Genomic DNA, 27,802 nt, shown 5'->3' with positions numbered 1-27,802 from the left:
ATAGATGTTGGACATTTAATAAAAACATATTGGGGAATGGGGATTAACCTTTTTAATAAGTTGTGCACATCGACGTGTGTATCCCTAATTAGATGTGTACAACGGTAAGTGTGTTTCTAATAAGATGTGTACATTTGTAGACGTATGATGAAATAAGATGTGTACTTTTAGTTAGATGTATACACGTTTACGCGTTTGCCCAATTAGATGAGTCCAAGTGTGCGTGTATTTTTAATAAGATGTATACAATTGTACGTGTATTTTTAATTAGATGTATGCACTCGTACGGGTATTTTCAAATCGATGTTTAAAACTGTACGTTCATTTCTTAAATACAGAGATTGCCTAATGTATTATATAAATTAATAATATCCAACACGAAGATATACAACCGAGAAATCGATCATACCAAATATATTATCTTAAACATTCTGCAAGCAATAACGTGATGGAATCCCTGATGTTAACCCATTTATACCTAGGGTCTAGAAAAATAGCCTAAGCAAACAGCGTAGATCCAGATGAGAAGCCGCATAATGCGGCGTCTCATCAGGGTCTGCGCTGTTTTGCTTCAAAGAATTTCTGAAAGAAATATTCTAAATATAGAAATAAATATACTAGACATCCCTAATTTTGGAAATAAATTGATCCAATTTTGAAGGATGGGAGAGTCTACTATGCATAAATGGGTTAATTTAGAAACCATACGTCTTACATAGTATACTTTCCTTTGTACATATATGTGTGTGCGCATTTTACTCATTGTTTGAACTAACCGTTTTAAACGCGAAGATCCTCGATTAGAATAATAGCATGTGTTAAATCTATGCAAACATAGTCTTGTGTCTAACAAATAGAAAATCATCATTTATTAACGAATGACAGAATCCTTGATTAAATCTAGCTTCCCGTATGTTCGCTATTTATGTAAGTAAACAAATTTGTAAAGTAAGCTGTGTGTTTCCATCAGTTTGGCATTTCACGCGAATTGATGTTTCGTGTTATTTGTCCCATGCGTTTCAAATAAACTTCCAATAATATCTCAGCAACCTGTGTCGCTATCGGGCTTGCAGTGTTTTCCCTCTTTTAAATGAGGGCTTTTTCAAAGCAAATTATTCGAAAAAAACGATCGTGGCACAGAGCTTCTAGGCAAAACACCAGCCCCGCTGTCATATCGGCTTTCAGTAATATTTCTATCTACATGAATAACCGATGCAACCATATCCAGTCCAGAGGCAGCGGGTGACACACATACAAATTACAATTTATCGTAATTTCAAGACGTGTCGCGTATTCTGTGATGTTGTTTCTTGATATATGGATTTATATTGGAAGCGTGGTCGATCTAGGGCGATATTTGAGTTAAGGTATAGTGAACCTGTTTTGGACGTACTTACGGTTGTGTTCATGGATTAGTGTAGTTTGGGAAATTGTGTAAGGTCTGATACTCAATCAGAAACTGATTCTGGATTTATTAATTGCGTCCCGCTTTTTTTCTGATTTAACTTTGAATAGAAACATTTTATTTTGCTCATTTATCATGTTATTGTGTAGCTTAATTAAATGTTACATAAAAAATAATGAATATTTGGATTTATTTTTCCGTTCACGTGATTTGTTTGGGTCTCTATTTGCGTTTATCAATTCTTGGTAAAGTTACTGCGTTACAAGTATGTATGGTTTGATACATCGACGTTTTGCTGTCCGTGGGCACGGTAGTTGTAGCGAAATTAATAAATCAAGATTTTCATTCGAAAACAAATTAATTTCTTAGTAATAACACTTTATATAAAATACTGTAATGATTGATAATATTGAGTGCAGAACAGCTCGTTTATTATTAATGATATTAAAAAAACCGGTGCGGCAACGCCGTACCGCGGTGCGATTTTTTTCACGACACGCACCGCGATATACCGGTATACCGGTGAATCGTGACAGCCCTATTTATTATGTTGTTATTTTTGTTTGTTGTTTGTTTATTCGGTGGGGAAGGTCGACTTGATCTATTGTTTTCTAAGAAATAGAAATATTGTTAACAACATTCCGCAGTGTATACTTATAATTTATGTCTGTCTCCATGAGGACTTAAACAAAATAGAGTATGGTTTTAGACCTTGCGTGCATGTGGATATAAAGGTAACTTATTGTAAAAAGGTTGTAGAAAGAAGAAATGTTATGAAACACTGGTGGAAAGTATTATTTAACAACACAAAACGTATGTTCTTGTTAGACGGATTTAAGCTATAGAGTTGATACCATGCTGTTTCTTGTAAGCTGTACTGACGTGTGCTAAATCAGATATATAATGAAATTAAGGATTGTCATCACAATAATTATACTATAATGCTTAAAGTTACCTTTTTTAATAACATTTTAACACTCTAGAAAATGGATTATACGTGATTTTATATTATTTGGTTATAGTACATAAAGAGTCTTACTATGGCCTGACGTATGGTTAATGCGTGAACAATAACGATGGTATAGTGTGTTCGCGGTGACATGACAATGGTATAGTGTGTTCGCGATGACATAACGATGGTATAGTGTGTTCGCGATGACATGACAATGCTGCTGTTACGATGGTATAGTGTGTTCGCGATGACATGACAATGCTGCTGTTACGATGGTATAGTGTGTTCGCGATGACATGACGATGCTGTTGTTTATATTGTTAACCCATTTATGCCCAGTGGACTCTCCCATCCTTCTAAATTGGATCAATTTATTTCCAAAATTAGGGGTGTCAAGTGTATTTATTTCTATATTTAGAATATTTCATAAAGAAAATCATTTAAGCAAACAGCGCAGACCCAGATGAGACGCCGCATTATGCGGCGTCTCATCTGGGTCTACGCTGTTTGCAATGTCCTTTTTTCAGGACGCTAGGCATGAATGGGTTAATGATGGTTATTTCGCTGACGATGATTCTAATGATGATCACTATCACGAAGTTAAATATTTGGTTTTCGTTTGTTTGTTTTACAGTAATTGGAAGACTGTGTAGTTATTTACGGTTCGGGAAAAAAGGGCGAATTCAATATATTCGTTTTCAACCTTTTTTGTAGTTGAACATGTTTACGGTGAACATGTTTACGGTCATTCACCGAAACTGTTAATCAAATGTTAACGCTCCCCACGCATCGTCAAGCCGTATCTCATATTGTCTGAATGCTGTTGCCACTGTTGGGAAAACTCTGTTGTGTTTATCGCACAACATCATCGACAGCTGTAGGGGACCGGTTGTAAGGTTGTATACTATAAGAATAAACACACATCTATGCAAACAATATGAACACATAAGCGCTTAGAAAAGAAACCGATTCTTACATACTATTCAACATTATACATCTAAACGACGTCTACTCAAACATACGCTATGAAAGTAGAAGTATGGATGGTTTATTCGGACCTGTCCCCGACCTCTGCGCTATTTTTTCTTCATTTTACTGCATTCACATGAAAGAAGCTAAATATACATTCCTATATTAAGTGATGGCCTTTTCAATTAATTGGCATTTGTCAAAAATTAAATACTTTGAAAAGTCAATTTTACCAAATTGGAAACTAAGGAGTAACGTGGGCGCGCACTAGAAAGATGTATATCAAACTGGCACACATTTTTCCTATAACTTGAAAGCAACAAATAACTTACTTGTACAGCACCATTCGTAGATATTCACCAACTTAGTGTCAATTACGCACAGGGGTGGGGTTTCTTGTTTTATTTTATGAAATTACGTTTGCTTGTATACTCTAGTATACCCCACGGACCCCAAAACCGAGTCGATTAATCAGAGGCCATAATCAGCGATTAATCGATTAATCAGCATTTTTTACAAAAAATGATTTTTTTTTATTTTAACCAGTTTTTGTGTTGATATTAACATTATATTGCTCTATTTTATCACAAAGAACTTTATCATGACTATTCCTTATGGGTTTTGTGATTAAATAATGAATAAACGCTAAAACATCTTGCTGCGTGTTCGAATTAGTGAAAACTCTTGTGGCTGCAATGTTACGTACTGTGTTACGTATCATTCCCTTTTAAAAGAGGTTTCTTGAGAGAATGTAACAATAGAAATAACCACAACATAATGAGTCCAGATTTGTATAGGTAAGAAATGAATTAGGACATATATGATTCAGGATTTCTTTTATATGAACTTGAAAAATTGACACAATAAACATGTCACATGGTTTGTTTGCATGGTTTTATTTTTAGAGTAAACATACCATGGTTCGTGTACTGTTTTCTGCAGTAATTACAGAACACATATTTCATATCAAGGTTCCCGTCCTTCGCTGGTTTAGGAGAATCGATCAGTTTGACACTAAAATGGTTCCAAACTAGATTTTTTCTTAGATTTTTAAGGAAAGGGAACAAATTCTTCTCTGACCAACATCTTGAATGAATTGCCTATTCACATCCGTATTACGATCGCTGATTGGTTTAAAGGGGTTGTTTTATACGGGAGGCGGAAAACTACAACGGGCGAGGCATGGTATGGTATTGCGCAAGGGGGGGGGGGGGGGTTAGAGGGTTAGTGAAAGGGTTTGGGTTAGTGTTAGTGGTCAACCCTAACCCTAACCCGACCCCTAACCCTAACCCTTACCCTAACCCTTTTTTGGGGTTATCACCCCTGACCATGCCTCGCCCGTTGTAGTTTTCCGCCTCCCGTTTTATACAATAAAAAAGCTCGATTCAGTTTAGCGGTAAACAGAAATGGTCTAGTAAAAAAAGCATCGAATGATCGGTACGGTAAAACATTCGTCAACTTTTCGTCAACTCAAAAAGTTCATCGTCATCGTCACGTCAGCAGCAATTCGTTAACGACGCGTCGACGATCTGATTAATCAACTCACCACTAGTATACTCCGATATTTGAATCTAGGGATTCAGTACAGAGTTTGTGAAAATAGTCGCCTTAGGTTTAGACAAGTTGCCGCCTTGATCTTTTCAAATCCGACCAATTTTCGCCGCTGGGGCTTTAATAAAATAAGTGTCAGACCTATGGCTACGTAGCGAAAAGACGCTAGCTTTGTTCTCTCATTTAAATGATTTCGCGTGTATGTTTGTGCGTGCGTTTATACTGACTTCCTATAATTAAAACCTTGTGAGCTAGAAGTTACGGAGTTTGTTATCACATATTTCGATGTTTGTTATCACATATCCCGGGAAAATGGATGGATTTACACACTTTGTCAAATATAGGAACTTTGATAAATATAAGAAATTCACAAGGGGACGACGTTTAAAGGTAAATTGTGCGGATGTGAAATAATGATTTTACGTGTAATAACTTCATTGTTTCCATATGTGTGTTTAGCAACTGACTGTGTTTGATTGATTTATTCAAGATTTGATACCGGTGATTTAGTTGTATTCCTCCGCCATGAGAATTGTAGAAGGGCATTTATATGCATATATATCGCGATTTATCTTACCCAAGTCCGCGCGTTCGTGTGTTTGTGTGTGAATTTTCGTGTCCGACTCTTTACCTTGTTGCTTGTGCTGGTATTTCGAAATAAATTGGTACACAAGGTCATGCTATGAAGACGACGTTTCTTGTACAAAACCATGTCACTCGCTTCAAGGTCAAGGTAACAGTAGAAACTTGGAGTTTTGCATATTCCTTATATTGACAATAACTGTTTCGTACGTTAGTGGATTTTGAAATAATTTGCACACATCACCATAATAGCCTATTAGCTGAACCATGTCGATCGCTTGAAGGTCCAGGTCGCAGTGAACACTTGAAATTTGCTCATATTTCTTATGTAAGTGAGAGAAGATGTTCATGTGACCGTCTTTTCTATTTCTGTACAGAGCATTTGTAAACTGTCTTCTCATATTGTTAAGTATGGTGCTTGCTTGATGGTCAATGTGACATATGAGAAACTTTCTCCTCATATTGTTAAGTATGGTGCTTGCTTGATGGTCAATGTGACATATGAGAAACTGTCTCCCCATATTGTTAAGTATGGTGCTTGCTTGATGGTCAATGTGACATATGAGAAACTTTCTCCTCATATTGTTAAGTATGGTGCTTGCTTGATGGTCAATGTGACATATGAGAAACTGTCTCCCCATATTGTTAAGTATGGTGCTTGCTTGATGGTCAATGTGACATATGAGAAACTTTCTCCTCATATTGTTAAGTATGGTGCTTGCTTGATTGTCAATGTGACATATGAGAAACTGTCTCCCCATATTGTTAAGTATGGTGCTTGCTTGATGGTCAATGCGACATATGAGAAACTGTCTCCCCATATTGTTAAGTATGGTGCTTGCTTGATGGTCAATGTGACATATGAGAAACTGTCTCCCCATATTGTTAAGTATGGTGCTTGCTTGATGGTCAATGTGACATATGAGAAACTGTCTCCCCATATTGTTAAGTATGGTGCTTGCTTGATGGTCATTAGCTTTGCGTGTAGCAACGTTTGCAAACGACTTTATCTACATGCTGTATTACACTTTAAGACTTATGTATTTCAAACAACACTTGCGTCTGTGTTCAGTAAAATTAAATGTGATGGAGCATCAGTGTCTTTTCTAGGTTCATTGAGAAGTGAAGTAAGTATCCAATCTACATATGCGCAGTCGAAGGATTTTTAAGGAGTTTAGGTTATTATGACCAAAGATATAGTATTTAATAACTATTAATGTAAAATCGCCTTGTACAAAAGGAATAGCAAGTACATGTGCTTTGTACGACCGGGTCAAATCAGGCGATTTAAATGAACGTGTTAACGTGACACGTAACACGTTGGGTTGCGCGGGCATAAGTTGATTCATATTTTTGTTGAATGAGCATGAAATGTGCAACCACCACCGTTTTTTTGTAAATAAATATGCTCACATCGCTTCTATAATTTATGCCAAACAATACCAGATGTTTTGATTGAACGTGTCAACGTGACACGTGGGTCGCGCTGACATTAGGCCCGATCAATATTGCTGTTTTATAAGTTAAATATGAACACGAAATGTACAAACCACGACCGTTTTTGTAGTATTTTATCAACACTTATATAATCATTACAAACTTATTTAATAAGTGAAATATATTTAATAATATACGGATTGTATATATATTGATCAACGATTTATAATTTAGTATAATAATAATACATTTACCAAATGTATAAAGTCTAACTGACAAAACGCGGAAATCATATTGTTAATGTAAAATGATCATGTACTTGGAAAATTTCGCCGCTCTTACAAGAAATTATGTATACATGCAAAACCTAGGCGGAAACAAGGGCTCAAAATTACATTTTCAATTAACCAGTAAGTCTTAAGGTGCAATATTGTAAATACATTGAATTTATAGCAAAACCACCTCAGGTGTTTTGTTAATTATGTAATGCTATTTTTAGCTCATCTATTTTTTGAAACAAAATTATGAGCTATTGTCATCACCTTGGCGTCGGCGTCGGCGTCTGCGTCGGCGTCCGGTTAAGTTTTGCGTTTAGGTCCACTTTTCTCAGAAGGTATCAATGCTATTGCATTCAAACTTTGTACACTTACTTACTATCATTAGGGGACTGGGCAGGCAAAGTTAGATAACTCTGGCGTGCATTTTGACAGAATTATGTGCCCTTTTTATACTTAGAAAATTGAAAATTTTGGTTAAATTTTGTGTTTAGGTCCATTTTATTCCTTAAGTATCAAAGCTATTGCTTTCATACTTGCAACACTTACTAACTATCATAAGGGGACTGTGCAGGCAAAGTTATGTAACTCTGACTGGCATTTTGACAGAATTATGTGCCCTTTTTATACTTAGCAAATTGAAAATTTGGTTAAGTTTTGTGTTTAGGTCCACTTTATTCCTACATATCAAAGCTATTGCTTTCATACTTGCAACACTTATTAACTATCATAAGGGGACTGTGCAGGCAAAGTGATGTAACTCTGACTGGCATTTGGACAGAATTATGGGCCCTTTATACTTAGAAAATTGAAAATTTGGTTTAGTTTTGTGTTTTGGTCCACTGTACCCCTAAAGTATCATAGATATTGCTTTCATACTTGGAACACTCGCAAACTATCATAAGGGGACAGTAAAAGGACAAGTTGCATAACTCTGGTTGTGACAGAGCATTTTTTACAGAATAATGGCCCTTTTTTGACTTAGTAACTTTGAATATATGGTTAAATTTTGTGTTTCGATCCACTTAACTTCTAAAGTATCAAGGCTATTGCTTTCAAACTTAAAATACTTTTATGCTATCATGAGGTTACTGTACCTGGCATGTTGAATTTTACATTGACCTTTGAATGACATTGACTCTCAAGGTCAAATTATTAAATTTTGCTATAACTGCCATAACTTCTTTATTTATGATTAGATTTGATTGTAACTTTGACAAAACAACTCTTACCTGACATACCACAATAGACTCCATCCAAACCACCCCCCATGGCCTCCCCCCCGGTATCCCCCCCCCCCCATTTTTTTTAAGATCATCTCACAAATGACCACCACACCCTCACACTATACCCCCCCACCCCATCCCCCCAATTGTTTTTTAAATGGTTAAAAAACACAAATATTTATTTTTATTATTTTATTTTTGAAATACCGTCCAACCATCGCACCCAAGAATCCCCTCCCCCCCACCCCCCACCCCCGATTTTATTTTATTTTTTGCATTTTTTTCTGCATTTTTGGAAGATAATGTAATAAATGACAACAGCCTCACACTATACACCCCTCTTCACTCCCACTCCACCCCTCCCTCCTTTGTAATTGGAATTGAGAGTCCCTTCACCTTTAAAAAGAAAATAGATGAGCGGGCTGCACCCGCAAGGCGGTGCTCTTGTTGTTTCAACCAATGTCTTTGTCATTTGAATAAATTGTTAATTATGAATAAACAAGAATTCATATGATTTTTTTTTAAATATCAAGGAATGGGTTTTGCACACTCATTGTTTGAAAACTCAAATCCTGTCTCTGATTACAGATGTCTTTCAACAACTATGGCGACGACCGCCCCCATGTCTGGAGCAGTTCCAATTACCAACAGGCACTGTTACTTCAGCAGCAACAGCAGCAGCAACAACAACAACAGCAACAATTTCAACAACAGCAACTTCAACAACAACATCAACCCAGGCCGAAGCACGGCCACCTTGTTCAGCAACAAAGTCCGCATCATCACCATCAATATCTTCAGCAGCAACAGCACATTCACAACCAGCCCTATCAGCAACAACATACGCAGCCGTCAGTACATCATCATCAGCAGCAGCAACAGCGTCTTGCTGCGCCACAAACTGTGTATCAGCAGCATTCGCCTGCACCAAGGTATGTGAGATAATAGTTTTACAAATCGTATATTTCCCAACATAGAACATGATCTATATCATTCTAATCAGGTGAGAATATTATATTATATATATATTTGTATTTTCTTCACATTTCTTGTCATATCTGTTATTATAGTGTGACAATGAAAAAGTAGATTCTTTTCGTTTTGTGAATTCGTCAGTTATCATCACCCGTCCCATGAAAATTGAATGCATGCCAAAGATTAGTAACGTTTTCTGTTTTAATAACTAACGAGATTAATAAATAATGAAACTCTGACCGATGAAATCGTGAAAATTATAATGTAAGCGTTATACATGCAGCAATACCAACTGAGGTTGTGCATATGGAAAACCAATCCTTACATTACATAGTTTAAAATAGAAATAGTTAAAACTAAAAATTTGCCTGAACTCCATATTTCTTGCCAATCGTTATCCCCAATCTAAGCATGTGAAGCTCAGATTATGTTGAACAAATGGATTTGAAACAACGTCATTCTACAATGCCTCAACTAAAATACAACGTATGTTCTACGTGTGTAAGTTACCGTTTTGATATAAAAACCGATCAAATGTCTCTTGGGCATTCATATGTTGAAGAAGTGCCATATTGTATGAAAAATACAACATCTGAATCTGAAATTATTAACCCATTTATGCCTAGCGTCTAGAAAAACGTCTGCGCTGTTTGCTTAAATGAATTTCTGTAAGAAATATCTTAAGTTTAGAAATCCCTTATTTTGGATATAAATTGATCCAATTTAGAAGAATGGTATAGTCTACTAGGCATAAATGGGTTAATAATGATTGAAGCTTTAAGAACTTGAAAGTCTATTTTGAATACCCCGTAAATGAAAGTTAATGGCTTTCTTTACTGCCTTTGAAATGGTATATGTTTGCTTTTAATAATTGTAATTTTGCGAATTATTCGTTTAAGAACTTTCTTTTAGTATTATATCATAATATATATAGAAGTGAATGAACAGTACGAGTTTATCCTTACTTTCTTTGAAATATAAAGAATGTTTCTTTAACTTTAAATCGTTGTTGTTGTCTTTGCTAATTTGGTTGTATTTTGTTTCGAAATGTCTTTGTGACTTGTATGTTTTATTACTATTTTTAAACGTTAAAATATATTGATAAGTAACATGTCTGCATTTAATTTGTTTTGTTTTTTTCATTTCAAAAGATGAACATATGTATTAGGTGATATAAACTGTCTATTGTGTTCTGTTCGTTAAGTGATCTCACTAATGTACAATTTACGTATTCACATTCCGAGAATTACCTACCGAACACGGACTTACAGGTTGGCAAGTTCGTTATCATCTTTACTGCTGTCTGCCGTCCGATCATTATCGGGTTCGGAATACTGAACTCTTGACGTTTAGATATAAACACAACACACATAAAATGTTTCGAAACGCCGTTAGGGAGCGAACAAATCACTTGGACTTATACGATTAATCAAGTTTAAGACAAAGAAGAGTTTGGTTGGGATTATGTTTTGCCTTTTGAATTAACAGAAACATCGACTTCATTTTATATGAGAAAACGAAGTTAAGCAGTCATTGATATCAAACAACTTCTATAAGCACACGAACTACGTGATGTTATTCTAAATTGCCTGGCATAACGCACTTTTTAAACGGTTTCCAATTGGTTAATTCGTGTTGATATATTTATTGATATGGGCCGTGCTCTGTAAAAAGGAGGTTTAATGCATTGGCGTAAAGTTTCGTCAAAGATTAGCTTGTGCACAATGCAAGGCCTATCAGGGACGACACTTTCCGCAGAAACTGGAGTTTTCTTAGAAGAGACTTTCTTTAAACAGAAAATACGATACAAGCGGAAAGTGTCGTCCCTGATAAGCCTGTGCGGACTACACAGGCTAATCGCGGTCGACACATTACACACATGTTAAACCATCTTTTCACAGAGCACGGCCCATATAGATGTATGCTATTGTGTGTCTGCAAGGAAGACGATATCGTTCAATGATTCAAACACGCAGACATAATCAGCTTACATGTATACGTGATCGACCTGATTAACGCACGAACCATCAATTACATTTTCGGATACTATAACAACATTTATATTCGATATATTCCAGGAGGCTGGCAGAGGATGCAAACAATGTGAAGCCCGTACAGGCACCCCGATCACAGCAAACGGCAAAGACCCAGATCTCACCTCCTCTAGATCTTTCTGAGAGTCGTCGGCAAGTGGAAAGCCCATTGGATTTGTCTGTCAAAACGCAGAAACGCAGAGCGGACTCTACTGAAAGCCCCATCTATGTGGAAAGAGATATTCGCTATCTTGAGGCCCCGTCCTCGGCCAAGCGAGTATGTATCGCAAAGCGCGATTACGCGTTACCGCCTGGCCACCCAAATGCTCCCGAATTGGAAACAGAACATTATCACCATGGTGGCATGGTAAAACCACCAGGACAACAAAAGCACCATTTGCAGATTCCCGAAGGTCAACATATGCACCCGATGTTGCAGCAAAAATCTCCAAGTATAAGTAATACAATAGTTTCACCCGATAAATCACCTGGTATCGCTATTGCACAAAAACCGTACCCGAATGTAGAGCAACCGTATCCCGGGGCGTCTGGTCCGAGGCAGATGAAAATGCCCGAGAGACGCGGAATGGAAATGCAACTTCATGGCCAAACTATTGCACGTGGCCCACATTTACTGCCGCTTGTAGCGCAGCCTGAACGAACACGCCAACCTTCGCCGTATGATGCCATCCAGAAGGATCAGCATCTAACTTTCCAGAGGTCCCCACAGGCAAATATTACAGAGTCTGTTGCTCTGAAAGATTTCTTCGAGCCCACTCAGAAAGTAACGGTCACTGCAGTCCCAGGTCAACCGATAGACCGACAGAGGATCGGCTTTCAACAAACATCACCGCCTGTTGTGGCGCACGATGTGGGTTACAGGCAAACTCGCATCATGTCATCCATGGTACCAACAAAACACGACTTGAAAGAAATGGAAGAGCACAGACATCTGACTGGCATTCAGCAGCCCGCTATGTATCCCGTAATCTCAGGTGTTTCTCCAATGAATCCTAGTAACACATTATCTCCGCCGTACCATGGCATTCATGGACCAGTTCATGAATACGAAACAAAGACAGGTGCAGTACCACAAAATGCAAGAAGAACGCAGGAGAGAAGAACTTATAAATGCAGAGAAGGCACAACTATTAACAGGTATGGAAATGCAACGTCCCATGGTTCAAATGCTGGATATTCGGCCTTCACCCGAAGCGTTGAGACATGATAAACACATGCGAGAAAAGACTGATGTACTCCGTCAGCAACATGTTCGACAACAACACCCCGTTAGACTTCAGGCCCCGCTTGTTAGTTCACAACACGGGCTAAGGCAGATGAAGCCCGATGTTTCTTCTGCAAGATGTCTTAGGGTCGGTAATCCGCAACCGCTGTCGGAAATGCATAACGCACCGCATGTACAGACAATGGAGAGGATGCAAGGAGTACCGATTCCTGCTGAAGCGTTCACCAGTAGAATGTCTATTGGACATGATGCACAAACCGTTCTTGCTGGCGCCGGGGGAAAACACATTGGCCAAGGAAGACCTGTTCCCTCGTCGTCAAGTGTCAGGGTAGAGGATAATCAACATTACCGAATGGCCCAGGCGTACGATAAAAGGCATGAAAGCTTACATGAGAAACACTCTTTACCACTAAGGTCAGATCAGCCTATCCATCCAAGTGTAATTCAACGACCGCAAGGTTACATTCCGCCACGAATCGTCCGCAGAAGTATTTCCAATGACAACAACAACAACACGGAACAAAGTCGAATGAATGAACCCGCAACAACAATGCGCCATGTGTTATTTCATGACGGTATCACAGAGCGACATCTGAATCAAGAGCATAATATTCAAAATGATATCGCGTCGCACATTACATCTAGACAACCGCAAGTGAGTCACAGAGACATGCTTTCGGGTAGAGACGTTTTAAAAATTCAGCAACGGGCGGCCGAACAGCGAAATAACGAGACAAGTGTTCATAAACAGCAGTTCGCAAAGCAAAATACAAATGGTTATTTTGATAATCGGCAGAACACTGAACGTCGGAGGTCAATTCCTGACAGGGTTTACGAGGTGACGCAGATGGAACAGAATATTATGTCGAATTCTAGTCATTCCACGAAGCGTTCAACACTTCTGACAAAGCCTGCTCAAGTTGCTGGAAGGTCAATTACCAAGGGAACAAGCGGTATCCAAAAAGATATCACTGACCCTGACAGTTTCAGTCAATTTTTGATGAGGGAATTAAAGAAACCCGATGACGATCAAACTGTGAATCCTTTTGCGAATCGCTCTCTACTTCAGGAATTTGATCGTTCCGCAAATTCCTCACCAACTCCTGTTACTGAAATAAAGTCAGATACAGAATCTCTTGTAATCCTTCCGTCTTCGTCGCAATGCGACACGAAAGTCACAGAAACCTCGTATACTTTGCCATTGCAAATAGCAATTCCCGGTCATAAAGGAATCACAACAGCTGCCACTGCAGTTACAGAAACAATCAGCAAAGCCAGCAGTAAGCAAGAAACTGCTCCTTCCAAAAGGTTTATGTCTAGAAAGCAAATGATACTAAGTGCATTTCGACAGGAAGAAGATCAAAAACATACGGTAGAGAGCGAGAAAGTGGAACACAATAAAAACTCGAGGGATGTATTTGTTAAACCAGAAAAAGAATCTAGTCATCATATATGTCCGCCATCTCCCAAAATGCCTATATTGAGTCCTCAGGAAAAAATCAGGAATTCTACTGGTGGAAGTCACGCTAGTGCGGCTGTGGTCGAGCCTCCTAATCTTGAGAATTTGTCAAATCCAGAGAATGATAGAGGCAAGATAAAGAAGAGTCTTGAGGAACATTTGCATCAAATGATCTCAAATGCTTTGAATAATGAACCTTGTGAGAATGAGTCAAAGAAAGCAAGTGTTGATGCAATGTTTCGAGACTTGATGTCGCAATCACAAAGTCATAAATTGTTTTTATCACGACAAAATTCCCAAACAAGAAATATACCGGTTGCAAATGTTGCGCCTATAGTACATGGCAAGTTTTTATCGGATTCCTCTACGGATACCTTGAAACCTAAGACTGAAACGAAACAAGAATCGGATTTTGATGAAGATGATGAAAAAATGGCTGAGGCTGTGACGTTGTCTCTATTTGGAAATGTTATCAAGAAAATAGAAAAGGATGAAAATAATACCCAAACAGTAAGTGAAACTGTGCAAGTTAAAAGACAGGGTAGTAAAGAAAAGACTGACATCAAGGAAGAACTATCTTTTGAATCTGGTGAACATTTGGAAACGGAAAATACTAAAGGAATCCGGAGCTTAATGGATGATCGTCTCAAAAGGCAATCTAGCACTACCCTGAAATATGAAATGGATACCGATGCAAGTGAAAACAACTTCGCGTCCGTTCTCGAAAACGACAATAAAATGAAAGGTCGTAATGTGTTCGGTGCATTTAGTGACATGTTTTCTGAAAAACGTTTCTATGATTTCAATGAACACTTGGTTGTACAAAGAGGGAGTGGCGCTACCGCTGATAAACGTCGTAACTACCTAGATTCGGACATAGACACAGAGGAAATGGTCAGAAAGGTACATAGTGTTATTTCAGTTATAATGGCACATTCACCTTTAACGCGATTGATATTATCTGGTTTGAATACAGTGTTTGAGGAAAACATAATTGATTGTAAACAGTATGTATATTTAAAAATAAGTTTTAAATTCGTTCCAAACGGAACATTTTACAAACGACTGCGATTTAGATAAATGCAAATCCTATTCTTAATATCCCATAATACATATCGCAAGGTAATTACAAACCTTGTTATTTTTATTGTGTGTAGGATCTTACGATCGGTTATGATGGCGATGATGAAACGGGCAGAGACTTCATGCCGAGATTCATCGGTAAACAGTCAAACGCAAAAGCACAGGTCTTGTACAGTTTTAGATCTCATGTTGTGTAAACTTCTTCACAGGTTGGCAAATATCAATTTTAAAAATGTCGTGGAATACAATTTAAATGCAAATGTATGCATTATATTAAAACGGGCAAATTAACAATCCTCAATAAGTAATATATTAACATGCTGTATCGTTTGTGGATTAATTGACATCGAAAACAAAAGCAAATATGTGTAACCCCTTTCATCTTAAAAATAAACAAAATAGTGCATTTCCAACAGTATTTAAATTACACACATCGAATCAAATGGATGCGTATTGTATTGGTAGAGGGTTAGCTATTGTTTTCGAAATGTCCCGCGGGCCGGCTCGAGACCTGTGGAAGGAACTTTTTCTATTGTTTGTTTTTCCCAGTAATAATGATTATTTAAATGTATTCCAAATAAAACAGTTTGTTTAATTATAGTTCTTAAACATGCGAAAATATGTGAGCAAGACCCTTTATAGTCGGGCTGTATCCAGTACCTTTGCGCTGTAATATATTTGTGTTACTGCGTAAAGAACACTGTTATGGTGTCAGTCAGCGGAATATTCTTCAAGGTATTTACGTTCGATATCTCATGTACGTTATTGACCATCATTTTAGGCGGACCGTCTAATAAAGAGGGCACGTCGACGTCATGCCAGCAATGGCGGAGACGGTAGGTGGACTTAATGTTTCTATTGCATTTCTATTATGTCTATTATGAGCCTCTTATTTTAAAAAACTGGGCTAAATGCTTTTGCGTTAAGTATCGTCCCGAAAAGCACGTGGTGTATGCACGGGCTTATATGGGACGACATTTTCCGCTGTTGTGGATTTTTTTGTTTTACTGGAAGTCTCTTCTAGGCAAAAAACCCAGTTTGTCCGGAAAGTGTCGTCCCTCATTTACCTTTGCAGAAACAGGCTAATATGACACGAACATTTTCGCACATACAGTAAGCTTCGTTTTTCAGGAACGAAGATAATATACTAAAGCATGCCTTTGCACGTTTGTTTAATCGTAAGAATGCTGATTTTCTGCATTAAATATAGAGAAGTGCTACATTTTGTTTTCTGGACCACTGTAGTTACATTGTTGAAAACGCTTTGACAATTATATCGTTTCTGAACATTTTGGTTAACTTTGTTTGCTTGCGTCACGTGGTAATTTCATACTCAAATAAATTGTATTATTAGTTTCGTAAATCATGAGTCAAACATACTTAATTATTGCAAATTATTTAAAACAACACATTTGACTCAACTGCATTTAACCTTGCATCCGAAATCCCTTATCATACACATTTAGTTATAGTAGTATGTTTCCCGTCCTCAAATCGAAAACGCAATATGTAATCATTATTTTTATCATAAATAACAAGCGGCGAAGTTTTAATAGGAATATGTAAACCAACATTACATTTTGCCGTGTTACCTTTGTGGACGAAAAACATACAAATCAATATTGCCTTCTATTTAATATCTCTTTTTTTACTCGTGGCCGTGTTTACATCTGGTTGTAGCTCAGATATTAATTAAGCGCGACATCACTGTCTTCTTCAGAAAATCATATTTCTTGAAACAATTTGAATGATGATAAATTCAAAATAAGTAGGTTCACGCGTTTACAACTACAAACTGCTTTGTGATCATGACGCTGTATGGAATAGTATTGGCTATGTATAGCTGTTGCATGCAATCTAAATAGATATGGGCCGTGCTGTGTGAAAAGGGGTTTAATGCCTGTGCGTCAAGTGTCGTCCCAGATTAGCCTGTACAGTTCGCACGGGCTACTCAGGGACGACACTTTCCGCGTTAAGATACTTTTATGATACTTTTTGTTTCAAGAAATGCTCTTCTTTTCAAAAATCCAGTTTATGTACAGGCTAATCTGGGACGACACTTTACGCATATGCATTAAGACCCCTTTTCACAGAGCGATGCTCATATACATGTATAACCCTATTTAACTTGACTCACATATGCCCGTTCCGCGCCCATATATATTTCGTGACTAGATTAATAATATCGTGCGGCTAAGATGCTGCTCAAAAGGTTCAAAGTTGGGTACGTTTTTCGCTTCACTTAACCGTAAATTTTCTGATACGAAATTAATATGCATGACTGCAGCTGCTACAATTAACGCACAGGTCGGCTTATCCCTCCACGCACGTTCATTCATGTGACAAAAATACTGTGTCATTACATATTGGCCGTATTTGTATAATGAACGTTATGAATGTTGACCGGAATATAATTATATAAATCTTAGCTTTAACACTTAATGGCAATAGTAAGGTAGAAAGCTGATGTAACACTTAATGGCAATAGTAAGGTAGAAAGCTGATGTAACACTTAATGGCAATAGTAAGGTAGGAAGCTGATGCACTTGAAACTTAACCAGTGTTGTATATGCCGTGCTTTCCGCTTATTTGATAGTAATTAATTCTCTTTAATGTCTGTCGTTCCTGAATAAGGGAAAGTAATTAATTTCTTTGATTCGTGTTCCTGCTCACAGGTGGTTAGCGTGTGGCTATGATATTAATTAGTGAAAACATCATTTTGAATGATAAATAATCATATTATAACGAAAAATTAACTTTTCTGAAAAAAAATAATTTCACTATCAAACACGATACACAACACGCATGACCCAGTTGACAGTGATCATGCTGTCTTTAAGACTGAAATCTTCACGGAGTAAAGGGCAACTTCCCTACAAAGTTCATGTAGTTCGATACCATAATTCAATAAAACGTATGAAAAAACATTATTACCGTTCTTGTCGTTACATTCTGCATCAAGACTAACTGTCCAGCGCCGTTTGAAACCTTTGTTTACATACATTTCAACTAACTGACATTTTAAACATACGAGTGATTTCATTGGTCCAATGCGGAGGTGTGTCTTTACAACTGGAGATTTCATTCATAAAGAATACATGATCAGTGTCAACTGGGTCATGCGTGTTGTGTATCGTGTTATTTCTTAAAAGTTGACCCAGCATTTGTAAAAATATTGCAAGACATATACATTTCCAGAAAGGAAATTCATTTCTGCGTTGAATAAGACCGAGATCGTGAAAATCGCTGCACAATTGATGAAGATATGGCTGTTCAAAGCGATGCACCCCGTTTTGGGGTGATTTTGAGTTGCATACCTTGTTATATATATATTTGATAGTGAAATTTTTTTTTTCAGAAAAGTTAATTTTTCGTTATAATATGATTATTTATCATTCAAAATGATGTTTTCACTAATTAATATCATAGCCACACGCTGACCACCTGTGTTCCTGCTATCCAATTCGGAGATATGTATGTCGCTGGCGAAGTTATTAATAACATATCGATTCTTCCAGAAGATCTGCACTTTAATAAAAACGAGTTTCGTGAGGATACATTCCTCCAGCATGACTTATATATTTTATACTAACCATTTTTATGAGATTGTCGAAAGCCTGTTCGGAATAAAATAAAGCAATTTATTTCGGTTCAATTTGTAAAACCCATTTCGTCAAAACAGTTCTTCATTCACGCGATGTTAATTGCTTCACATACCCTGTCTATTTGTATAATTGGCCATACTGTTCCCAATAGTGTAACAGCCCGCCTTGCAACATGAAAAACCGTAGTACGGATTCGATCTCTACTGTTGGAAACTGCGCACCTATGCAATCAGTACATATACAATTGAATACAACACTAGTACATATATTAACCCATGTATGCCTAGCGTCTAGAAAAAAAGGCATTGGCAAACAGCAAACAAATGCATGATGCGGCGTCCCATCAGGGTATGCGCTGTTTGGTTAAAGGAATTTCTGTAATAAATATTCGAAATATAGAGTTAAATATACTAGACATCCCTAATTTTGGAAATAAATTGATCCAATTTAGAAAGATGGGAGAGTCCACTAGGCATACATGGGTTAATGTTTTCTGATATCATTTTCACTGACTAGTCGTTTACGGTCATTACTATATCCATAGGTTCCATGAGGTCTAGGCCAGGGATTCACAGAGCAGGCTTTAAAGACTTTACTCCGCAGGTTCTTCCTAGAAGAACTCGATCTAGATCGTGTAAGTCGCTATCAGAATTAGATCGTTGATTCTTGATAAAATGTCAATAACATGAACAAACATCTGATAAATCAAATGGCTCATAGTTTTTATTATCCCTCGTTAGAGTATGAGCGATATTCGGCTTAACATAAGTTCAGTAAATATTTCACGCTTTGAAAAGTGGATTTTTTTGTAAAGAATGCTGTTCGCTATTTGTGTTATATTATTCGTCTGATTGCAACTGCTTTCATATTAGTAGCTTTGTTAGAACTGTGTTTTGACCGTGTTTATAGAATAGCTGTACTCGTATTTTATTCACAAGTTTATATTTATAAGTACACTCATTTTAATAGTGTCTTAAACAGATCATATTGCACTTGTGAACTGAATTTGTATATTATTGTTTGTTTTTTCAGTGCAATCTCAAACCAGACTTGGAAGCCGTTATGAAGGTCAAGGACGACGCCGGCACTCATCTGCCTACTCAAACGCGTGTTCCTTCAAACGTTCTTCTACAAAACTCAGACGCCGCAGAACGAGTTCCCTGGACAGGGAAATAAAATCGAAATCGAAATCCAGAACCGAACATGGGTTTTATTCTGATAACGAGTGTGATCTTGATGAGATTAGAAATGCCTCAACTGCAGCGACTGGCCCCGTCATCAATAACGATGAGAGTACAGATGATGAATATTTCAACACGGAATTTAATAATTTTCTACCGACCAAAATATCTGATAAGAGCAGCGGAAGTTTACATATTGCAAAAAAACGAAAGAACTTTTTTAAGCAAAAGTACATTTTTCAACGGAAACGAAAACAAGGTCGAGGCAAACATCCACTACGTGAACAAACTAACACTCAAGACGTTTCCGGGGACCATCTGAAAGGGGTTTATAGCTTCCAAGAAGAGGTAAAACGAGTACAAAAGTAACGAAAGAATTGTATCCATCTTGCATTAGTTCAGATTGACTTCTTGTGGTTTCACAAAAATAATGATATTTTTTAGCCCACCTGAGCACAACGTGCTCATGGTGAGCTTTTGTGATCGCTTTTTGTCCGTCGTCCGTTGTCCGTTGTGCGGCGTCAACATTTGCCTTGTTAACTCTCTAGAGGCCACATTTATTGTCCAATCTTCATGAAATTTGGTCAGAAGATTGGTTTCAATGATATCTTGGATGAGTTCGAAAATGGTTACGTTTGCTTAAAAAACATGGCTGCCAACTGGTGGGGCATTTTTCCTTATATGGCTATATATGGCTATAGTAAAATCTTGTTAACACTCTAGAGGCCACAGTTATTGTCTGATCTTTAGAAAACTTGGTCAGAAGATTCATCATAGTAATATCTTGAACGAGTTCGAAAATGATGCCGGTTGGTTGAAAAACATGGCCGCCAGGGAGCGGGGCATTTTTCCTTATATGGCTATAGTAAAACCTTGTTAACACTCTAGAGGCCACATTTATTCCGATCTTCATGAAACTTGCTCAGAAGATTTGTCCCACTGATATCTTGGATGAGTAAAAAAATGGTAACCTTTGCTTGAAAAACATGGCTGCCAAGGGGCTTGGCATTTTTCCCTATATGGTTGTAAATGGCTATAGTAAAATCTTGTTAACGCTCTAGAGGTCACATTGATTGTCCAATCTTCATGAAACTCGGTCAGAAGATTCATCCAAATAGTATCTTAGACGAGTTCGAAAATGATGCCGGTTGGTTGAAAAACGTGGTCGCCAGGGGGCGGGGCATTTTTCCTTATATGGCTTTAGTAAAACCTTATTAACACTCTAGAGGCCACATGTATTGTCCAATCTTGATGAAATATGGTCAGAAGATTTGTCTTAATGATATCTTGGATGAGTTCGAAAATGGTTACGTTTGCTAAAAAAACATGGCCGCCAAGGGGCGGGGCATTTTTCCTTATATGGCTATATAAGGCTATAGTAACATCTTGTTAACACTCTAGAGGCCACATTTATAGTCCGATCTTCATGAAACTCTGTCAGAAGATTCATCACAATAATATCTTGGACGAGTTAAAGAATGATGCCGGTTAGTTGAAAAACATGGCCACCATGGGGGCGGGGCTATTTTCCTTATATGGATATAGTAAAACCTTGTTAACACTCTAGAGGTCACATTTATTTTCCGATCATCATGAAACTTGGTCATAAGATTTTCCCAATGATATCTTGGATGAGTTCGAAAATGGTTTTGGTTGCATTCAAATCATTGCCACCAGGGGCGGGGCATTTTTCCTTATATGGCTATATGGCTATGGTAAAACCTTGTTATCACTCTAAAGGCCACATTTTTTTCCGATTTTCGTGAAACTTGGTCAGAATATTGGTCTAAATGATATCTTGGATGAGTTCGAAAATAATTATGTTTGCTTGAAAAAAATGGCTTCCAAGGGGCGGGGCATTTGTCCTTATATGGCTATAGTAAAATCTTGTTAACACTCTAGAGGCCACATTAACTATGCGATCTTCATGAAATTTGGTCAGAAGATTCATCCCGATAATATCTTGGAAGTGTTAAAAAATGATGCCAGTTGGTTGAAAACATGGCTGCCAGAGGCGGGGCATTTTTCCTTATATGGTTATAGTAAAACCTTGTTAACACTCTAGAGGCCACATTTATTTTCCGATCTTCGTGGAACTTGGTTAGAAGATTTGTCCCAATAATATCTTGTTATCTCAGGTGAGCGACTTTGGGCCTTTCAGGCCCTCTTGTCTTGTAACTAGATTCAGACTTAGTTAATTTCATGCGATTGTATTTCATATCTTTCAGAACACTGAACTCGGCCCTTTACTTTCATCATCTATGGAATATGACATCCCAGTACCAGCGGACCTAAAACGAGTAATAGTAAACAAGGAGAGCGGTGAAACGGCCCTACACAAGGCTGCTCGCCTGGGCTTCGAGGTGCGTTGTGTGCTTTATCGCTAGACATAGTGACCCTCGTTCTGAGAAAACAATACTTTTTCCATGTGCGTACAGTTTACTCCTAGATAAGCCTGTGCACCCGCACAGGCTAATCAGTGACGGCATTTTCCGACTTTACTGGATTTTCTTAAAAGAGATACCTTTTTAAATAAAAAAATCCAAAACGGCGGAAAGTGTCGTCCCTAATTAGTCTGAACAGGCTAATATAGGACGACACTTTACGCACATGCATTAAATCCAGTTTACTAGAACGCGTCGTTATTTTTTATTCGACAACAAAAGCTCGAACAAAAATTAAACTTCACATTTCGAAACATTGCATTGATGGCAGTTCAGTGAACCGTTTAGTGCAAAGAGTGTTCCGTTCATTATTGATGTGTGATGTGGAAATGAAGTATGTTTTTCTGTTCGTGATTGATGTGTTGTATAGTTATGCCGTTTGTTAATAGACTCTAATTGACATTTCACGTTCCCGGAATCGTTTATCATGTTTCATTGTATGTTATTTAAAATGCTAACTATTTACCTTATAATACATAGTTCAAATGCTATGTGTCGACAACAATAATTTGAATATTGTCTTCATTTTTTTATATTACCGTCCTGCATTTCTGTGTGTATGCATTCCTCTCAATAACAAAACACTCGGGGTTATACGGTTTGTTATAGCGGTATATATTTGTGCTACGTCTTTTTAATATCTTTCGCTACTTATGTAAAGATGTTAATTTAATATCTACATGATACCCGCTGTGCTCATGATGTTGTCGGTTTGCATCCTTAAATGTTCGTCTTGGTTCACACAGGAGGTGGTACTGTACCTATTGGCAACACAGTCCGTTGACGTCAATGCACGTGACAACGCCGGGTTCACTCCACTGCACGAGTGCGTTTGGCGAGGACACGTCAGAATCGGGAAGCTGTTGCTAACGTACGGAGCAAATGTTAATGTGTGCTCAACAGACGGAATAAGGTACGGAACATCGTAATTGCAATAGCAGTGTGCAGTACTGAGGTTGTTTCTACCGTGTGTATACGCTATGACCCACTGATATAATGTACATGTTATCATTATTCGATTACGTTAATTAAGCACATTTTTTCAGCGTTTCATTAATGTGTGGTATTTTTCGTTGTAAAGAAATCTCTTATTTGCGAAAATCAACTGTGGGCGGAAAGTGTCATCCCTGATAAGCTTGTGCGGACTGCACAGGCTTATCTGGGCCGACACTTTACGCCGATGCATTAAGTCCCGTTTTCCCAGAACGCCTCTCAAGTGTACATGTCTTTTCAGGCCTATCCACGATGCCGTAGAAACAGACCACATTGAAATGTTGCGAATGTTGATCTCCTTTGGTGCCGATCCTAGTCTGTCGACGTACGCAGGTCGCTCGCTTTTAAAAATCGCGAAAAGCGACAGAATGCGCAATTATATACAAGGTACGATGGTTCACTAAATGAAGATGTTTTGTCTAGAGCTTTAGCGTGGTTTAGAAGGAAATATAATTTATTTAAACCTGTTAATTCACAGTTTCAATGACTGCATATTATCGAAAATTTTCACGTTTTAGTTTAGAATTACGTCATTATTTGTTAGAATGACCTTAAAATTACCGTACAATTCCCCTGTTAAATAATAATAACTGTGAGTATATGTTCTTCCTTTCAGACTACTTCAGTGATCTAAATGGCTATGAAAACCAATGCCATCCTTGGCAATTTAGGGCATCTAATACGTATTTAGGTGAGTTTAGTTCATGTATAGCAGATATAGTTTAAACAGATAAGAAATTATGTCTTTATGTGTATTGACAAGTGAAACTGCTAGCAGTTTGAACTGTTTTGTATAGAGATATTTAAACGAACTGGAACCATAATAATTCTTGAATAGGCTTTGCACTATTATCAAATATTTTGTCTACGGGGGCAACATGACATAATAAAAAGGTTATTCATGCCTAAAGCATATACATCTTACCTTCAAATACATACACGCGATAAGTCAAGGAATGTTTAATTGACTCTCTTATGCATGTCATGATTATGTTCCCCAACAGAGCCCGAGACGTTTAGCGGCTGTCCACTGTTCGAGAACGTTCCCTCAGACCCGGAGGACGAGTCCAATGATATGCTGACAATGACGTCAAAGACGCTGTTTCCGGTTCGACGGCTTAGCCTTACAACGAACAAGAGGTATGTGTTATATTAAGGCCGATAACTCTTCTCCTGCTCATTGTGTCGTTGTCGGCTCAGGTATTATTGACAAATGCAGCGGTTACTCTTTAAGTCTACTGCAATTTACCCCGGGTACGTAAAAATACGCTCAAAGGCACCGGTAATACCCCAGGATACTCTTTAGTATAACTTCTGTACCGCGTACTCTTTGTAGCATACTGGTAGTATACCTGGGGTATTTGGCATATACATTGCAACTGAGCCGACAATAACAAAATCGAGCACTTCTGCTGCGGTATGTATACAATAGCCGGCGTTTGCACATGTGTTCACTATTAACATTATTCTGCGTTTTTGCAGGTATGCGTCTGGCCAAACCAAAATTCATGTTTTGTATGTGAAATGAAAAATCTGCGTGGTGAGCTAATAAACTTTTGCCACTGCGTACTTGATGGTTTAATTCACAATCTTTGGTAATAAGATCTTCATGCTCTACTAGTGCATGGCCACAAATTGCAAACTGTGTTGAATATTTCTCGAAGACTTAATTTCTTATATAGACCCTTTTTGAATTTCTCGTCATTCATCATCTGCGAATGATGAATGCGTCTATGAGTAGCTATTTCTGAAGTCAATCTGATGCCATATATATATTTTGTATTGTTCTTTAATGTTAGGGATACATTGTTGACAATTATTTAGGAAATATTTTCCAACAGTTTACGCACTTTCCTTAGTAATGCCAGTTGTTTTTCACTTTAATTCAATTTCATTGTATTGTGATTTTATGAGTACATTTATAAATTTCAATATTTATCATTTTAATCACGAAGTGAACAGTAATAATAGTAAATCTGAGCAGCATCGTAACTGATCACAAACCTCTAATGGCATTTAAGGAATTGGAGCCGCAATCTGGAAAAAAACGGGTTATTTCATGTGCTTAAAGTGTACCTCATATTAGCCGATGCGGTCTGCACAGGCTACACAGGGACGACACTTTCCGCGTGATGGTATTTTTGACGCACATGATTTACTCCGGGTTTTGCCCGAGCGAGGCTCGTGTGAGTCCGTAAAAATTACATACCTCTATGTATCCCAGGGTCGAGGATTATATGATGCTGACCGAGGTGTATGACTTCTACAATTTGAACGAACCGGAGCGCCGCTGCATGGAAGACTCATATAAACACCAGATCAAGAAAGTACCAAAAGCTTCTCTAATGGATGCGCACGCAGACAGCGTGTTTTTGGAGCTATTTTTGGATCACTATGGTGACGAGCCGCTACCGGCAATACGGATGGTGGACGCCGGGCCGATCATTAGTAAGATCGAAAAGCTAGCAGCGTCCATAAAAGTACATACGTGAGGTTACAATATACTGTTCGTCTTTAAGTGATCTCTTTAATGACTATTTAACTCGTTGCTTAGCAATGGTTGTTGTTATATTCTTTCAGTGAATTGCACTAATATGTGTTTATTTTTCTTTTTTGAAATTGTGTATGTTGTTTAAAAGAAAACTGTTAATTGGGACAGTGCAAACAGGCTGATAGGTGATATGTCTGTCAATAGTGTTTAAGATGTATGTAAATATTTATAAAATGCGACACAAGTGTGCTTTTCGAGTAATAACATTCGACATGTTTTGATAGTGGATTTGTTTTGCTTTGTCTTTGCGGGACATAGACAAGTGTAATGTTAAAAAATGTTTTACGTTGTTAGTTGTTATTGTTGAATCATCATATTTACGCTGTGTAGCGATTTGGTTAAATATTCATGATGCTTCATGTATCAATTATGGACTGTATATAAAAAAAACGATACGCTAAAATAGCTCCGCAATTATAGCTCGAACTGATGCAAATCAGTATATTGTAAAATTATCGTGGGTTTACAGATCTACGAATTGAACACCGACACATGGGAAAATGACAAATGAAAATGCTTTATTTCTTTTTTAAGTCAAACATCCACAAATGTACTTATTCACGAAAAAATATATTGTTTATCCCATCATCAGACGTGCATTGTCGAAATAAACCACTGTGAAATAAATTTACCTTTATTTCAGCAGTGCTGAAATATAGCTGTCACGCGCGGCGAAGAATGTTCATATTACTCGGAATCAACTATAAAGTAATCATTTTTAGTAAAATCGAATCAGATTCAACAAAACAAACAATTTGATACCAAGATGTAATATAGTTTTTACACATAATGCAACTCAAAAAGCAAATAAACATTATTTACAAATATTAAGTGCGCGTACTCGTGACGTCATTATAAATACGTCATACGACACAATGCATGTTGTTTCACGCTAAAGATGCAGTTGTTTAGTGTCTTTTTTTTCATAAGTTCTTAATAATCGGGGACGTAGAGGTATGATAAACGAAAAACAGGTTGGTTACTGATCTTTTTGTAATGTATTAGGCTCGACACGATTAAAATAATGAAACAATGTTTGCTTAAAATATCTTTGGGATTTTCCGTCTAGTTCGATTTTCCTATTCTATGTTTAAAGAAACAATTTACGACTAAGAAAATTGATGGGATAAATCGAATACTAGGTCGGTGCCGAATAAAGCAAAGTTTATCTTGCTCGGCACGAAAATCTGAACCACTCGCCAAGGCTCGTGGTTCAGATTTTCTAAGCCTCGCAAAATAAACTTTGCTTTATTCGGCACCGACCTAGTATTCTCTATTTACCCAGCGAAATGTAATGCCGGAAAATGTTAAGATGAATTTACAATATATATATATATATATATATATATATATATATATATATATATATATATATATATATATATATATATATATATATATATATGTTTATATAACAAATGCCCAGCTGGTTATTATATTAAATGCAATTGCTATAAAATATATATATATTATATAACGCATTTAAAGGTTTTCTAGATCAACGCTATGTTAACACAATGTTTGTAAGGAATTGTGCGTTGAAATGGTAAATTAAGCATTTAATACTATGATATATGATGAGATATAAATCTTGCTTGTTGATAATAAAATCATCTATCCAACCCAAAAGTTAAATATTGAAATAGACATCTACATACAGTTATAAATGTTTAAAACGTACTTACGAAATAAGAAGTGTGTTTCTGTATTCAAACAAGTCCAAGGCGATTAAATTGTATATCTAAGCCCATTAAAACTTATATATCCTTCATAAAAGTGTTTCATGTGGTTGGACTGATTTGTTCCGTCGTCATGACACCCATAATAATGAAACT

The 27,802-nt window shown here is 37.3% G+C and overlaps 1 protein-coding gene across 1 annotated transcript in view; it reads left to right on the top strand.

Moving 5' to 3' along the window:
* LOC127833959 (uncharacterized) overlaps positions 1-27,307 on the top strand; it is a 124,721-nt gene extending 97,414 nt beyond the window's left edge. Inside the window, exons 3-14 of the mRNA XM_052359477.1 lie at positions 8,986-9,329; positions 11,451-15,013; positions 15,268-15,357; positions 15,975-16,029; positions 19,343-19,432; positions 19,831-20,327; positions 22,208-22,342; positions 23,170-23,336; positions 23,658-23,803; positions 24,033-24,107; positions 24,421-24,556; positions 25,641-27,307. Coding sequence (XP_052215437.1) covers positions 12,446-15,013; positions 15,268-15,357; positions 15,975-16,029; positions 19,343-19,432; positions 19,831-20,327; positions 22,208-22,342; positions 23,170-23,336; positions 23,658-23,803; positions 24,033-24,107; positions 24,421-24,556; positions 25,641-25,908 — 4,227 coding nt within the window. The 5' untranslated portion in view covers positions 8,986-9,329; positions 11,451-12,445 and the 3' untranslated portion in view covers positions 25,909-27,307. The remainder of the gene's footprint in view (positions 1-8,985; positions 9,330-11,450; positions 15,014-15,267; positions 15,358-15,974; positions 16,030-19,342; positions 19,433-19,830; positions 20,328-22,207; positions 22,343-23,169; positions 23,337-23,657; positions 23,804-24,032; positions 24,108-24,420; positions 24,557-25,640) is intronic.
* The last annotated feature ends 495 nt before the right edge of the window (positions 27,308-27,802 follow it).

This window comes from Dreissena polymorpha, chromosome 6, assembly GCF_020536995.1.
Source record: "Dreissena polymorpha isolate Duluth1 chromosome 6, UMN_Dpol_1.0, whole genome shotgun sequence".
In the NCBI taxonomy this organism is placed as follows: domain Eukaryota; kingdom Metazoa; phylum Mollusca; class Bivalvia; order Myida; family Dreissenidae; genus Dreissena; species Dreissena polymorpha.
Note: the sequence above shows the minus strand (reverse complement) of the source record. Positions and strands in the feature narration are given on the sequence as shown.